Source organism: Vulpes vulpes, chromosome 12, assembly GCF_048418805.1.
Source record: "Vulpes vulpes isolate BD-2025 chromosome 12, VulVul3, whole genome shotgun sequence".
Classification (NCBI taxonomy): Eukaryota; Metazoa; Chordata; class Mammalia; order Carnivora; family Canidae; genus Vulpes; species Vulpes vulpes.
In genome coordinates, this window is record NC_132791.1 from 62,486,399 (window position 1) to 62,501,294 (window position 14,896).

At 35.9% G+C, this 14,896-nt stretch overlaps 1 protein-coding gene across 2 annotated transcripts in view; it reads right to left on the reverse strand.

Annotated features, from left to right (window-relative positions):
- Nucleotides 1-14,896, reverse strand: part of SRFBP1 (serum response factor binding protein 1) — a 66,546-nt gene continuing 51,650 nt past the window's right edge. The window contains exons 5-9 of one of the 2 annotated variants that reach the window (XR_011995595.1): nt 12,071-12,152; nt 10,342-11,053; nt 9,107-9,144; nt 1,554-5,496; nt 1-1,333 (exon numbers count right to left, since the gene is read on the reverse strand). Coding sequence is in view for 1 of the 2 variants with exons in the window: in XM_025986444.2 (XP_025842229.1) it covers nt 5,312-5,496; nt 9,107-9,144; nt 10,342-11,053; nt 12,071-12,152 (1,017 nt within the window). In the remaining variant the exon portion in view is untranslated. Of the gene's footprint in view, nt 5,497-9,106; nt 9,145-10,341; nt 11,054-12,070; nt 12,153-14,896 lie in introns of both variants that reach the window. The other variant, XM_025986444.2, reaches the window with a different exon arrangement.

The following is a 14,896-nucleotide window of genomic DNA, read 5'->3' on the forward strand; positions in this document are numbered from 1 at the left end:
TACTAACCCAAGGTCACTTTTTATTATTCTAAAAATTGATATATAATTCACATACCATAATATTCACCCTTTTAAAGTACATAATTGAGTGGATTTTTGTTTGTTCACCAACATTACCATCCAATTCCAGAACACATTCATCAATCCAAAAAAGAATGCCATCCATATCATTAGCAGTCACTCTTCCTCCCTTCCCTCATACTTAGCAATCACTGATTTACTAATTGGTCTCTATGGATTTACCTATTCTGGAGATTTCATATAAGTGAAATCATATTTTGTGTTTGGCTTCATTAACCTAATCTTTTCTAAGTTCTTTCTTGTCATACTACATATCAATACTTCATTCCTTTTTTGGCTGAATAATATTCCATTGCATGTATATATCATTATTGCTTGTCCAGTCACCAATTGATAGATTTATGGTTTGTTTGTTATTTTTGGCTATTATGAATAATGCTACTATGAACATTCATGGTCAAGTTTCTTTTGGTATAGGTTTTTAATTCTTTTAGGGTCTACAGCTATTAGTAAAAATGTAGGTAATATGAGACTTTCATTATGCCTATGCTGGTACACTTGATGGTATCTTCCAAGTCTCTGGAGATCTGTTCGTTGTCATTCATGTTTTCTTTTCCCTGTTCCTAAGACTGGATAATCTCAACTGACCTATTTTTAGTTTCACCAAATCTTTCTTCTGACTGCTCCACTCTGCTGTTGACAATTTATGCTGAATTTCTCATATCAGTTATTGTACTTTTCTATTCCTAAATTTATGTCCCTTCTTTATAATTTCTATCTCATTATTGATATTCTCTAAATGGTGAGGCAGTTCTTTTAGTTCTTTAAACACGGTTTCCTTTCATTCTTTGCATATATTCTCAAAATAGCTTATTTAATGTCTTTGTTGAATAAATCCAAAGTCTAGACCTCTTTGGGTACAGTTTGCTTTTCTCCCCTCTGCATATAGGGCATACTTTATTTCTGTATATGCTTTATAGTGTTTTATTGAAAACTGGTCATTTTAAGTAATATAAGGGTACAAATCTAAAAATCAGATATTCCCGTCTCCCTAGGACTTTTCTTGTTGTTTAGTGGACTGTTTTGAACTTGTGAAATCTATATTCTTTGTTGTGTGTGGCCATTAAAGTTTCTGCTTCATTAGTTTAGTGGTATACTAATAACTAGACAGATATTTCCTTAAATGCCTGGAATTAATACTTCTCTAATTTGCTAAGAGATTTTGTGTGTGTCTGCGCTGGGGCACACCTTCAACACTTAGTCAAGAAATTGACAATTCCACCTGAGCCTTCATTTCCTGCTTGAGCAAAACCTCTAGGTCAGGGATCCCTGGGTGGCGCAGCGGTTTGGCGCCTGCCTTTGACCCAGGGCGCGATCCTGAAGACCCCGGATCGAATCCCACGTCGGGCTCCCGGTGCATGGAGCCTGCTTCTCCCTCTGCCTGTGTCTCTGCCTCTCTCTCTCTCTCTCTCTGTGACTATCATAAATAAAAAAAAAAAAAAAAAAAAAAAAAAAAAAAAAAAAAAAAAAACCTCTAGGTCAGCTACAAGTGAGAGCTTAGGGCTTTCTCAGCTCTTTCCTGAACATACACACAGCACTATACATGCACATGACTTGCTTGATTTCAAGAAATATATGAGAACTTATCAAAGTCCCTAAAGATACTGAATTCTCCAGATTTCCTTTTAAGCTTTTTGACAAATTTGTTTTCCTCACCTGTTAAATCACTACCTCGTACAAATGTGATGTTAAACAATTACCTCTGATTGTTTTTGAAAAGTGTATCAGGAAAAAGTCTTTCACACTGAGCAAGTTCTTAGTCAAGACAGACTTTCAAGTAGGGTCTTCCAGGGAACTACCACATTGGTCAAATAACAATTCTCAGTGAATGTATTGTTAAAGAAGCTCCAACCCTGTTGTTTCTTCCAGTGGCTGCCAGGCTGCTGGTTTTCACTGTAATTGTGGGCTGTTGGTTTTCAAAACTATCATGGATCTGAGGAGTGAAAGATGCAAATACCAGAAGTTAAAATATCACAAAGATTACTGTTCCTATCAAGATTTATCCACTTTTTTCTTGAAAAATATTCCTTGGATTGCAATAAATCTGTGGTTGATTCAGATAATAGTTTTCTTACTGCTTTTTATGGGGAAAATAATTTCTGTGTATCTTTACTCCATCATTTTTGCAGGCATCATCCTAGGTCTTAGTTTTGAGACCATATACCCTTACGCCAAACAAAAAAGAACTCTAAACATATATTGAATTTTGGCTAGTAGACTTGTATTTTTGCAGAGGTATCAGTTAGCAACCGTGAAACTAAGTTCTGTATATTCTTCGATTGAGGAAATGAGTATACTGTGGATAACGGGAACCATCTTTCTCACTGGGAGATGGCAAAAAGACACAAGACAGCCTGAGTAGGCTCCCATTAGCCAAATAAAGGACAATTTGAGCATCAAAATAAATAATGGATTCCTACTTCTGTAGTCACAGGAATCAGATTTGCTATTCTACATTAAGTAACTTGAACACTGGATAAAATAAAACATTTTCAGGCAGGTTTTCCAGACAATGGGCAAAAAGAAATATGGCAATAGCGATACCTGAGAGAGTGAAAACAAACCAGTTGAGTGCTTTAGCTCATTCATGAAGTTTCCAAACTATACTACGTGGGGAAGGAATCCCAGGTAACTCAGTGGCCTTCTTGAAAAGACAGTTTAGGGTTTATGTAAGCTACTGTGACTAGAATTTGTGAGGCAAAATACAAGAGAGTATGAAATGAACAGAAAGAAGTACTCTGGAGATCTTTGGAAGGATCCCCTCAAGTCTATGGCATAAGACTGGGCAATGTGTATGAAGAATATACCAAGGCCAGGGAAAACTTCACTAGAAAGGAGTTTGTGAAGCAACTTACACTGGGCCAGGTATAGTTTGTGTTCTCACCTCACCAGATATAACAAAGTTTTGCTAGTAGAAAAAGTATTAAGCAGGGTGCTTAGAATGTTAATGCCTCTGGAGCCAAATGAGCCGTAGGCCAAGCTTTCTCAATCTCAGCACTGTTGACATTTTGGGCTTGATAATTCTTTGTTGTATATAATGCAGAATGTTTAGTAGCATCCCTGGCCTATATCCACTAGATGTGACACAATATATCTGCAGACAGTGCCAAATGTTCCCTAAGGGTAAAACTGCCCTACATGGTGAATCACTGCAGACAAAAGCTTTAAAACAGCTACTAATATTCTGTATGTTCAAGGAAGTAAGAAAAATCTGAACATGATAAGACATATGTAATGTTACAATAAAAACAACAGCAAAGAGAGAAGGGAAAAAAAGATGAGGAAGAGGAAGATGAGGAGGATGGGTAAGAGGATGAGGGCTGAGGATAAAGCAAATGTGGTAAAATGTTATTATTTGGGAAACCAGGGTGAAGGATATTGTATGGTAAACAACGTGGCTTTGCCCAAAGAGAACTGCCTTTGCCTTTAGCTTCTTGGAGGCAATCTATGTAGTATCTATAGAAGTACATTTGTTTAGGGCAGTAGCTAGCTACACTAAAATAGACAACCATGTAACCCAGGATGGGGGATTTGGGGTCATGTGGTATCAGTCATCTGGAACAATCACTGAGGCAATCAACTGATGACACTTATGTACTGCAGCCACAACAAAGAATCTGCACACCAAAGCTTCAGTGAGCTTCTTAGATGGGCAATACTCTATGCACATTGATGCCAGGATGGTAATACATCCTAGGGACAACCTAGCTTTGTTAGAATCCTCACAGACATGGTCCTATGTATCTCTTCCTTTCCTTTGACAGGTTCTAATTTGTGCCTTTTCCCTGTAATAAAAAATAACTTTCAGTAGGTTTCAGTGTGTGTGTGTGTGTGTGTGTGTGTGTGTAAACAGGCTTCAGTAAGTTCTGGGAGTTTTTCTAGCAAATATTTGAACCTGAGGATGTTTGGGGAACCCCCCTCCCATTAACCCCCCACAACCTGCAATTGTTGTCAGAGGTAAGTATGGTCTTGTGTGGGCTCTTTCTTCTAACTCTGTAGCTGGACCCTAACTCCTTGTGGTAGGCTAAGAAGTCTTGGCCAGACTTAGTAGTCTGGAGGACAGCTCTCAGCCTTCCAGTATGGCTAAATCTGGGTAGCCTTGGAGACCTATTTCTTTCATTTTTCTTGCAAAATTTTCATAATTAAAATTTCAACTGAAATTAATTTCAATTTTGCATAATTGACATGTCAATATAAAAATTTAAACAAGTAGAAAAAAACAAATTTTGCATTCAGCACAGAGAAAATAATTTTTTTCTGTACAATCTCTTGAATTCCATTGCTTTAGTTATCTAAATTCTTAAGCTCTTAATAGAGCTTAAAAAAATTATAGAAATGACTCTCCAGAGCTTATTAATTCCTGCTAAGCAGGGAGCTTTCCCTGCTATTAACAGTAACAAGGAATTTAGTTATCTTTATTTAGTTAACCAAGAACCTTTAATTTCTTCCAGAGAAGCAGAAGTGAAACATTTGAAAGGATTTCTAAAATCCCATTTTCCTTTGAAATAACAGTACTCCATAGAGAGTAGTTTCTTCCTCAGTGAGTCACTTCATCATTGCACTTAGTTATCTGGAAATGCTTCTTTAATCATACCTCCTTTAGAGTTTGTCCTTATGAATTCTAATCCATGATTCCACAAAATATGTTTACATTAAAGTTCATGGTCAAGCAACTACATATTATATACATTCTTGATTTAAACAAATATTTCTATGCAGTGAGATATAAAACAAGTTTTTGGTTGTTTACTACATTTAAACATATATGCTGCCTAAAAAACTGAGATTCAGAAATCAAAAACTGCCCTAGAAACTATTTTAAAACAGTCAAAAAGTAGATCACAAATAATTACAGGTATAATAAAAATATTTGTATAATTTATTATCTTTATACCCATAATAAAAGTTACTATCTTAGTTTTGCTAAGGACAAGTTTTAGCAAAGGTGATCTCTTTTAAATAATTACAATTTCCTCATATTTTCCATTATTATTTTAAATATATCTTCCCAAAATTTATTTTCAAGGCAAGACACAGAGCTAAACCTGCAAAATACTCTTCATGAATAAGCACAAATGAAAAAGTCTGAGATAGCTATAATCTTGAAATTCTTTCAGAGGGAATAATGTGAGTATATTATTAAAAATCAATTTAAGTATGTACATGATGTGTGGTAGGCTTATGTAAACAGAACTTTAATAATGGGCTGGTTTACAAACAGAGGTACTAATCAATCATCAAATGTAATTTTTTTCCCCTGAAACACAGCAATTTTAGATTGCTGTTCTTTTCTCCTCCTGCTTGCTTCCCATGAAGGATGAAGAGGCAGCTGTGATTGCTGTTTTGAACTTTCAAATCCTCTTTGCGCGCTCCTATTAAACAGATTCTTGAGTTGAGATTCATTTTGCTGAAAACCTAGGAGGAGAAAGCAAAAATAGTGAGGAATAACCAGATACCTAAACAGCATACAACAGAGTGTTCATTTTCTCACATCAGTATTTAAGGAAGGAATTTAGTTTTACTTCAATGGAATACATCACAGTTTTAAAATCTAAGTCCAATGGTAAACAGTATGAAATTGAAATATACATATGAACAGGCAATTCTGGGACACGTGCTTTCTAATCTTATTTTTTCTAATGTCTTACACGGATGTTTACTGTAGGTCTCCTAATATATGTTGTGCTGTCTCAGTTACATCGGCAGTAAGGAAGGGAAGAAAGTAGACAACATGGAAGGCCAAAACCCATCCCCCAGCAAAACAACCCTCTCCCCCAAACCCCAAACCAAAAAGGGCATCTTATATTTTCAAAGGAATATCATTTGTTTGTGATTACTGTATATGGAGCAGATGTAGCCAGAAAATTCACATGGATTTACTAAGATATTGGATTTAACAATGTTGATGGGAAGGATGTTTTTAAAGGGCTATTAATTGATTCTATTCCCTTCTACTACTGAACATAAAATTATTATAAAATAAATAAAATAAATTATAAAATAAATTACTGAATTTGCTCAAATATAAGACAAGGTTCTTCTCAAAGCATATAATTATACACCAGATTAAGAGGGTGGCAAGTTGTTTCACAGCCTCTTATAAGATACTTAAACTACTTTAGTTTGAACAACAAATAGTGTGTGGGGGAGACATAGCAGTCAGAAAACACAAATCAGTGCATGTTTATAGAATCAGGGGGGAAAAAAGGGAGACAAAAATATAATACGGATTTTTTTTTTAAAGTACTCCTAGGAAGGTGTAATTTCTCCTCTACGAGTTAGGTCAAAAGCCTCCTAAAGATTTTCTTAAGAAGCAAATGTCATAATGTTACACAAACAAATGCACACAGTTTGGGTTCACATTTCTAAAATATTATTGTACAAAGAATTCAAAACATCCCAAATCTTGTACAAATCACATGTGGTCTAAAAATCTGATATAATACTAAGAGTGGCTCTATAATGAAGAACAGAGAATTTAAATGTTATATGAAACTTTAATAAAAAATGAGATTTAAATAAGACAGTATTCTAAACTAATATATATTTTATATAACTATGTAAAAAAAATTTATATGTGTAAACAAACTGATAAACTGAATAGCGTAAATATATAAGCTATGCAAAAAACAGGAACCCTTTCAGCTTGGGTCTCCTCCCAGGGAAACTACGGCAATGTCTGGACTTTACAGTTATCCTGCTGATGAATCTGAGGTCACTGAGGCACACTGCCATTTGTTTGCCAAATCTCATTTCTTTTCGTGTTAGGGGCACATGCATGATGCACTCCCCGTCCTGATTATAGTTAAATGAGGCCATGTAACTGAGTCACAGCCAACAGCATATGAACATAAGGCCTAACCATAGAAACCTCATGCTTGATCTTTTAATTCTCTCTCTGCTCCCAGTGAACACAGAGAGGTCCTGGAGGCACAAGAAGGAAAGGGCTGCCAGCAGCACACAGGTGGTGATGAATGAGAAATGAATCACCACAATTTGGTAGTTACTAGTGATAGCCAGCAGTCTACTACAAATTGTAACCAAAGCGGTACTCAGATGGAGGATACACCCATTAAAAGAGCATGCATATTTGGCAGTGGCTTCGTAATTCAATGGTAGCTGATAAGGAAATGGGATACCCAAGGTTAAAAAGTGCATATGCTTCCTAAGCTAATGAAGTGGGTAAAACTGTGGCCACTGAGAACTTGGGAAGCAGGCTACAGGCCTAAGGAGTTTGCAGCACCAGGGTAAGTGGGTGGAACAAATAAAAAAAATTAGCACACTGCTGGCTCTTTGGCCACAGACTACAGAAGAGGGAAAGAACTGGCCAGCTCACAGCAGAAACTAAAGGGAACAGAGTGTCCAGATATTTGGGAACTTAGGGTTTAGAAAAGCCTTTGGACTTCAAACGGTAAGACATGAAACAAAGAATTTAGGCAGTAAAAGTCTGTGGAGATTCAGCCCTATAGCAAAGTTAAGAGTCAAGTAGAGCCTTCTCAACCAAATATGAGAAATCTCAATACAGCAGACAGTGAATGATGGTGCGGGTGGGAAAAAATTGCCTCAAACTTATAAATAAGGCAAGTTTGACAACTTAGCTCTAGGGGAACACTGTTGCTGGGGTGATTAGCTCATGGATGGACTAACTAGAAACCAGGAGGTCAGAAAGCCTCTATGTTTCTTGAGGGATCTGTGTTGTGAAAGAAATCCTATGTCTGGGCTGAAAAAACTCTTGAATGTTAGATTTTGAAATGTCTTCAGGATCATGTATTTCTACCAGTCACTTGGGGCAACTCACAAGGAAATTATACTAGATGTCCACTTCAGATGTGGCCACGGAACACAGACCTTTCCAGAACACAGAAACCATCAAGTACAATGGATAAGGAAGTTCCTCGAGATCCTTCACAATTTTTGTTTAGGTACCAGACATGTTATGTGCCTCCCAATTTTCCCTTAACTCACTGGGATTTTGTATTGTGGTTACCTTATCCCTGATCTGCCACTAAATATTTGGTAAGAACTGGGGACAGGCAGTCTGTCTTTCAGTGACCAGGTCACCAAATTTGGAGCAGTCATTTCCATGAAGCCAGATGGAAAGTAATGCATCACTGGTGGACGATGCTGGGCTTTGAGCTTGGATGTAGGGACTGGGTGGGACTCTGAGCTGGCTTCCTTGGGAAGGGGGATAAAGTGTGCTCTATGTGTGGGAGAGACAGTGAAATGAGCATCTTGTGAGAGTAAGGATAGTCAGCAGCAGACAGTTATGTGTTAAGAAATTCCACTTCCTTTTTCCTCCTAATCACACAATTAGATCGCATTTCTTAGCTCCCTTGTGGTTAGATAGTGTCATATAATTGAATTCTGGCTAATGAAATGTGAGAACGGATTCTTGCCACTTTCAGACCTGGTGCATGAAAATGTCCTGCAAAATTTCTCCATGTACTCTTCCCTTCTGGAGGAATACCTGGAAAACTGCAGGCGGAAGGAGTGAAAAGATGAAAGGAGTCTGACTCTTGAATTACTATATATAACACAGCCCCTCTGCCAATTCAAAGTGGACTGTGATGTGAGTGAAAATAGATTTTTATTATTTTAAGCCAGTGAGAGTTTAGAATTATGTACAGGAGTCAGCCTAAACAAATACATGTAACTTGACTTGCTATAAATTAATGTGAAAATACTCTGATTTTACTCTGAACCTAGTAACATACTTATTACTGAACGTTTAATGGCATGATGCTAAGATATAACTTACATGACAATTTAAAGAATGTTCAAGATAAATCAAATAGACCCAATATTTCCTGACAAGTTTCATTTATATATCTTTCAAACTGGTAGCAGATAGGTAAAAACAATTAAAATTGAAAAAATTATACTGGTAATTAAAAGATATTCTTGTTCCCCTTCCTGTAGGTACGTAATTTATTCAGGCTATTAAGCAACTGGAACTTTTCATCCTTCTACTCTGGCAAAGCATTAGTCAATTTCATATCATGGTCAGGCAGCCATTCATACATACCTGGGGTTTTGCTTTTTGGAGCCTGTTCTCTGGAATTTCTAAAAGAAGAAAAAGACCATTAGAACTCAAAAAAGATAAATGACCTAAATAAACTAGGCATAAAAAACTCACTTGAAAGACTACTGTACTACTCCCTCATTGTACCAGCAATCAATAAAAAAAAATGAGAAAACCCCAGGTTTTAACTATATCAAAGTTTGTTAGACCCCAATATTACTACATAAACATGGGAGTTTCCCTCTCACCATCATTTACACAGACTTCTGGACATAAAATATCCCATCTTGGTCACCTGTGTCTACTCTTGAGGACTATGCAAATAAAGAATTTCAAAAGTCTTCTTATAGAGGGAATGAGTCACATATTACAAAAATTATTTTTGTGGGAGATGGACAGCATAGCAGTGTGCTATTCTCAAGTGAGGAAAAAAACGGCGTCTTTGGAGGCAGGTTTGGGAGATATAAATAATATTTTAATTGGTTCCAAGGTTTCAAATACAGTTTGTGTCTTTTCCATACTCTTACTTCTTTGGAAAATGGTAACATCATGTGTTTTTCATGTTTCTATTCTATTAAAAATTATTCCTGACTTATGCATAAATAGAGTCTTCTGAGGAAGGTAGCTGTTACTGAGAAAATTAGCTAACCATGATATTTATCCAAAAACGTGAAGATATGCCCTGACAGAATTACAAATGAAATGCAACTTATTGATAACAGAAGAGCTATGCAAAGTGGTGGTTGACAGCAGGGAGAGAGGCCAACATTTCCACATATAAAGCAGTCTGGGGGTTAGAGTAAATACCTGTATCTACTGAAATAGTAATGTAAGAGAAAATGACTGATATTTACAATAATGGCCCTGGGTTATCAAGAACAAAACAAAACCACCATTCTTTTCAGAAAGTTCTAAGATATGAGACATTTTCAAAAGGTTTCCATTGAAAGGAAACTCAAAGTTTAAAAACTCTGATACTCGAAAGGATAAACTGAAACTAGCTAGACACATTATTTGGCTGCAGGACAGATATGGCACTACTGTATATGCATTTGCATATATTATCCGAGGATAAAGTTTGAAAGGGCCAAGTCTAAACACAGGATGTACTCTGTAAACTACATGTATGTAGGGGGAGAGATTCTCTTCTGTCATTGCTAGGATGTGCAGATATTTCATATCTTTAAAAAATAATTAAGAAAGAATAATTATTTTAGGATAGAAAAAAATACTCTTACCTTCTAGAGCCTTTAGATCCAGATAAAGAATGGAAAAATACAGACTCAAACTTCCTTAATTCCACGCTTGGCTTGGTTATGTCATTTCTTATACTCTGATGACTTTCGTGTTTATCTTCCTCCGGTAACAATACTTTTTTGGGGGGGGTTTGTTCCTTAACTGAAAAATGGCAATTACTTTCCTTCTTTCGCGTCCGCCTGACTTTCCCAATGAAGAAGTCATCACCACTGTCACTATCCTCAGACATGGAAGACTGTTTGTAAAACCTTTCTTCTGTGCTATCATCAAAATACTCTTTTTCTACTTCTTGTAATTCTTCTCCATCACTATTTCCACCAAGTAAGCTATTGGACTCCTTTCCTTTTTTTGTTTTACTTAAGGTTTTCATTTTTGGGTCAGCAGGTGTCTTCCGGGGATCAGAAGGAACTATACCAGCCCTTTCAGAAGGCTTTGATGGAGTATTTGGAATGTCTATAGGATTGGGTCCATGTTCCATCTTGGTTCTTTTTTCTTTTGAATTTACTGGTTTCTTTGCCAATATTTTGGCTTCTTTTTCTTTCTGTTCACTGATAATAGTTCCTTCATGCTGTAACTTACTGGCATCATCATTTGAACACAAAGTGTCCTTGGAATGATTTTCTTCTGAAGCATTCTCTGATGATTTAACTTCAACAACATTTTGTCTTGCATCTTTAAAGGCTTTGACAGCAGCTACAACAGAAATAGCACATGATTTATTTTATCATTAAAACAAGTAATATAAAACATCACTGTTTCAGTACAGTATTTCTTTTTTTAATATATTTTTCAAAGATTTTATTCATTTATTCATGAGAGACACAGAGAGAGAGAGAGAGAGAGAGAGAGAGATAGAGAGAGAGAGAGAGAGAGAGAGGCAGAGACACAGGCAGAGGGAGAAGCAGGCTCCATGTAGGGAGCCTGACGTCCCCAGAATCCCGGGTCCCCAGGATCACACTGGGCTGAAGGCGGTGCTAAACTGCTGAGCCACCGGGGCTGCCCCAGTACAGTATTTCTTACATTATTTGGAAACACTTAAGAGGACAACTGCAATTATGTTAAACATATTTAATGGGTCTGAAATCACAAAAAAATGTTAATGACCTTAAAAACCTAACTTGAAATGCTCAGAGGTATTCAGTTTAAAACTCTTAAAATTAATCATCTTTTCAGGCCTTGGAACTACAAAAAATAGTAAAAACCTTCACTAAGTACAAATAAATAAAATAAAATGCCAACTTTAATTTCTTTAGCAATAATGTGTTGATATGGTGGTGGTGCATTATAAATTGTGTTTTCAGACATAAAAATAAACATCTAATCTGGGACAACACTGAATTCTTTCAACACAATTTATAATACACACATAAAACGAAAATTATGTGACTAAGTGGCAACATCAAAAGTAATACTATGAATTACATCAATATTTAGCAAATCAATTGTATTTAATGTTACCATGAATATGTTATATATTAATATAAATGTATTCATATGTTAGAATTTAGGAAAAAATACAGATTTAATTAGACATCAGATAACTTCCATATTTTCAGGCACCTTCCTACATTTAAAAATATTTGAAGAAGATGTTTATAAAAGGCCCTCAAAACAAAACAAAAAACCCATAGAAATAAATGAAGTAATTTATTCAAAATCATATATACGAGTGCATTTAAGTACATGGCTTAAAAGTCATCTGATTCATACCTTTTAGCACATCTATTTTTTTCTTCAGAAGAGGATGCATAGCTAGTCTGGCAACTGCTCTTTCAGTTGCAGTAGAATCAGGCTGCAAATTTAAACAACAAACATGGGAATAAAAACAAGACAGTACTCTTAAGAAGTGCATAAAAGAAAATGTATCATAATTTTTTAAAATGAGAGGAAACAGGAATTTGTTAGTATTCTCATTAGAGAAGTCACTTGTATAATTTGATAAAAAATATAAAACTCATGATGACAAAATACAACTGCCCCCACAACAAATAAAATTAATATGTAGTCAACTAACAAATATTCTTTGAGAACTTAATATATTTCCAGAACTCTGGTAGGCATTCTGTGTGATATTAAAAATATGCAATATAGCTTCTACTTTCAAAGAGGGTAAGAGACCTAATTAAAAAGACTAAATTAATATGAAAGAATCAAATAACATATTAGTGATAAGCTCGGTGATATAATTTATAACTATTGTTTATATTTGATATTCCAGTTAACACAGATGTAAAAATTATATGATGCTAAATATTTGTAGTTTGAATGTCTAGCCTCTCTACTATATTCTCATAACCTTCTACCACTGCTTGGCTAAGAGCCAACACTTCATAAATATCTGACAATGACTGAATTGGAACTGATTATATATTTAACATAATAAAGTTAGAAAATTCATGATTGGGGATAATTCTTTAAATATCGTCTGTGGGCTGACAACTTCCAAATTTCTAACTGCTATTCTAACTTGAGCTTGAGACTCATCTATGAACCTCCTACCTGACATATGAAGAGAAAATTCTTTTTTCTTTTTTTTTTAAAGTAGGCTCCACACCCATGAGGCTTGAACTCATGACCCAGAGATCAAGACCTGAACTGAGATCAAGAGTTGGATGCTTAACCTACTGAATCACCCACCAGGACCCCCAAGAATTGATAGCCTTCTCACACCTACTTCTTCAATCTTTCCTTATTATATATAATTACCTATTATATGTAATTATACTTTTGCTGGTTGGTTAGGGCTAAAACTTAAAGAATTCTTCTATCACATTTCTCCTTCCTTCATAGCTCACAGTTAATCCTTTAGCACATCCTGTGGTTTCTAAATGCAAAATATATTCAGGACCCATCACTTCTCATCATTTCTACTCTTCATACTTCTGATCAATTCACTAACACTTAACTGCTGTACCAATGTGATATGCTCAAACCTGATCACTTGCTCCCTGACTCCTGATTTTCCACAGAGTGTCACAGTGAGCTTTTAAAAAGGTAGCTAGATCACAATATGCCCCTATTTGTTCTTCTTTAAACTTTACTGCCTTCTGATTCAGCTTAGGCTATTCCATTGCAAGCTCTTCTTTACCTGGAATACTAAACTCCTAAATATATACATGGCTGATTATCTCTTATTATTCACCTATCTGCTCTAACGTTATCTGAGCAACACTTCCCATAACTATCTACTTCATATTACTTAACATTGCATGCCAGGGTTGATATTTTCACATCTCTGAGGCAGCGGCTCTGTTTTTCTCATTGCTATAGACCTAGTGCTTAGAACAGTAACTGCTAACAGTTTGCATTCAATAAACATCCCATAGGGTAAATGAATACGTTTCACTAGTGCGTCAAATTAGAGCTGTCAGCCTCAAAGTCTTTAATTTTCTCTTCATTGTTAATAGCCCACTATAAAGCTTTTTTTCCCTCTTAGTAATACAAATATATGAGTACATTAGTAAACACAAGATGATGGCTGTCTGAAGTCTACTGTGTTTGGAGGACTTATCTAAGCAATATTACTCAGAAAATAATTTATTTAAATTGTATCTGTCATCTACTTATCTTGTATATTGGGTTGAATATCCCCCTAAAATTTATGTCCAACTACAAACTCAGAATGTGAACTTATTTGGAAACACAGAGTCTTTGCAGATATAATTAAAAGGTGATTATGCTGGATTAGGGTGGCCTTCAATTTAGTATGACTGATGTCCTCATAAGGGGGACATTTGGATAGAGGCACAGAAAGACACAGAAGAAGGCAGAGGCAGAGACTGCAGTTATCCTGTCATAGTACAAGGAAGGCCAGAGGCACAAGTTGGAAGAAGCAAGGAAGGGTTCTTCCCTAGAAACTTTTGAGGATCTTAGCCCTACTGCCACCTTAATTTCAGATTTCTAGCCTCCTGAAACATGACAGAATAAATTTCTGTTGTTTTAAGCACCTAGTCTGTGGTACTTTGCTAGAGCAGCCTTAGGGTAAAAAACTTTGATTCTCACAGACTCTTAGATATCGCCTCTGTTCAACCTTGTCTAAGAAATGGTAGTCCATTTGGAAACTATTCACTAAGTACAGTGTTAAAATAATCCTTTGCTTCAACACCTTGCTGGATTTCCTGAAGTCCAATATAGATAGGACTTCTTACCCATTTTATCTGCCAGTGGAGATGTATGAGAGTATCTGGGAAGAAAACCTATTGCTGGTATCCTGAGTCACTTGGCAACAAGATGAGTTGCTAAACATATAGAATATGCTTGATTTAGTTTTATAGGTTGTATATTAAAAGCTGTAAGACAGAACCCCTTGATGAGGGGCATGATTTTGAGAGTCATATCAGAATCCTGGAGTCTACAGGTTTCCAGAGGAAAAAAAAAACACATTACACCCCCCTGCCCCCCCCCCCCATACAAATCAGGAATCAAAATTGGAGGTCAAAGACCATAGAATAAAAATTTTGTAGGCAAATGATACCGAAATTAGATAAGAATAAAACTACTTCCCAGCACGCAAGGTTTAAAAGAGGTTACATCTCT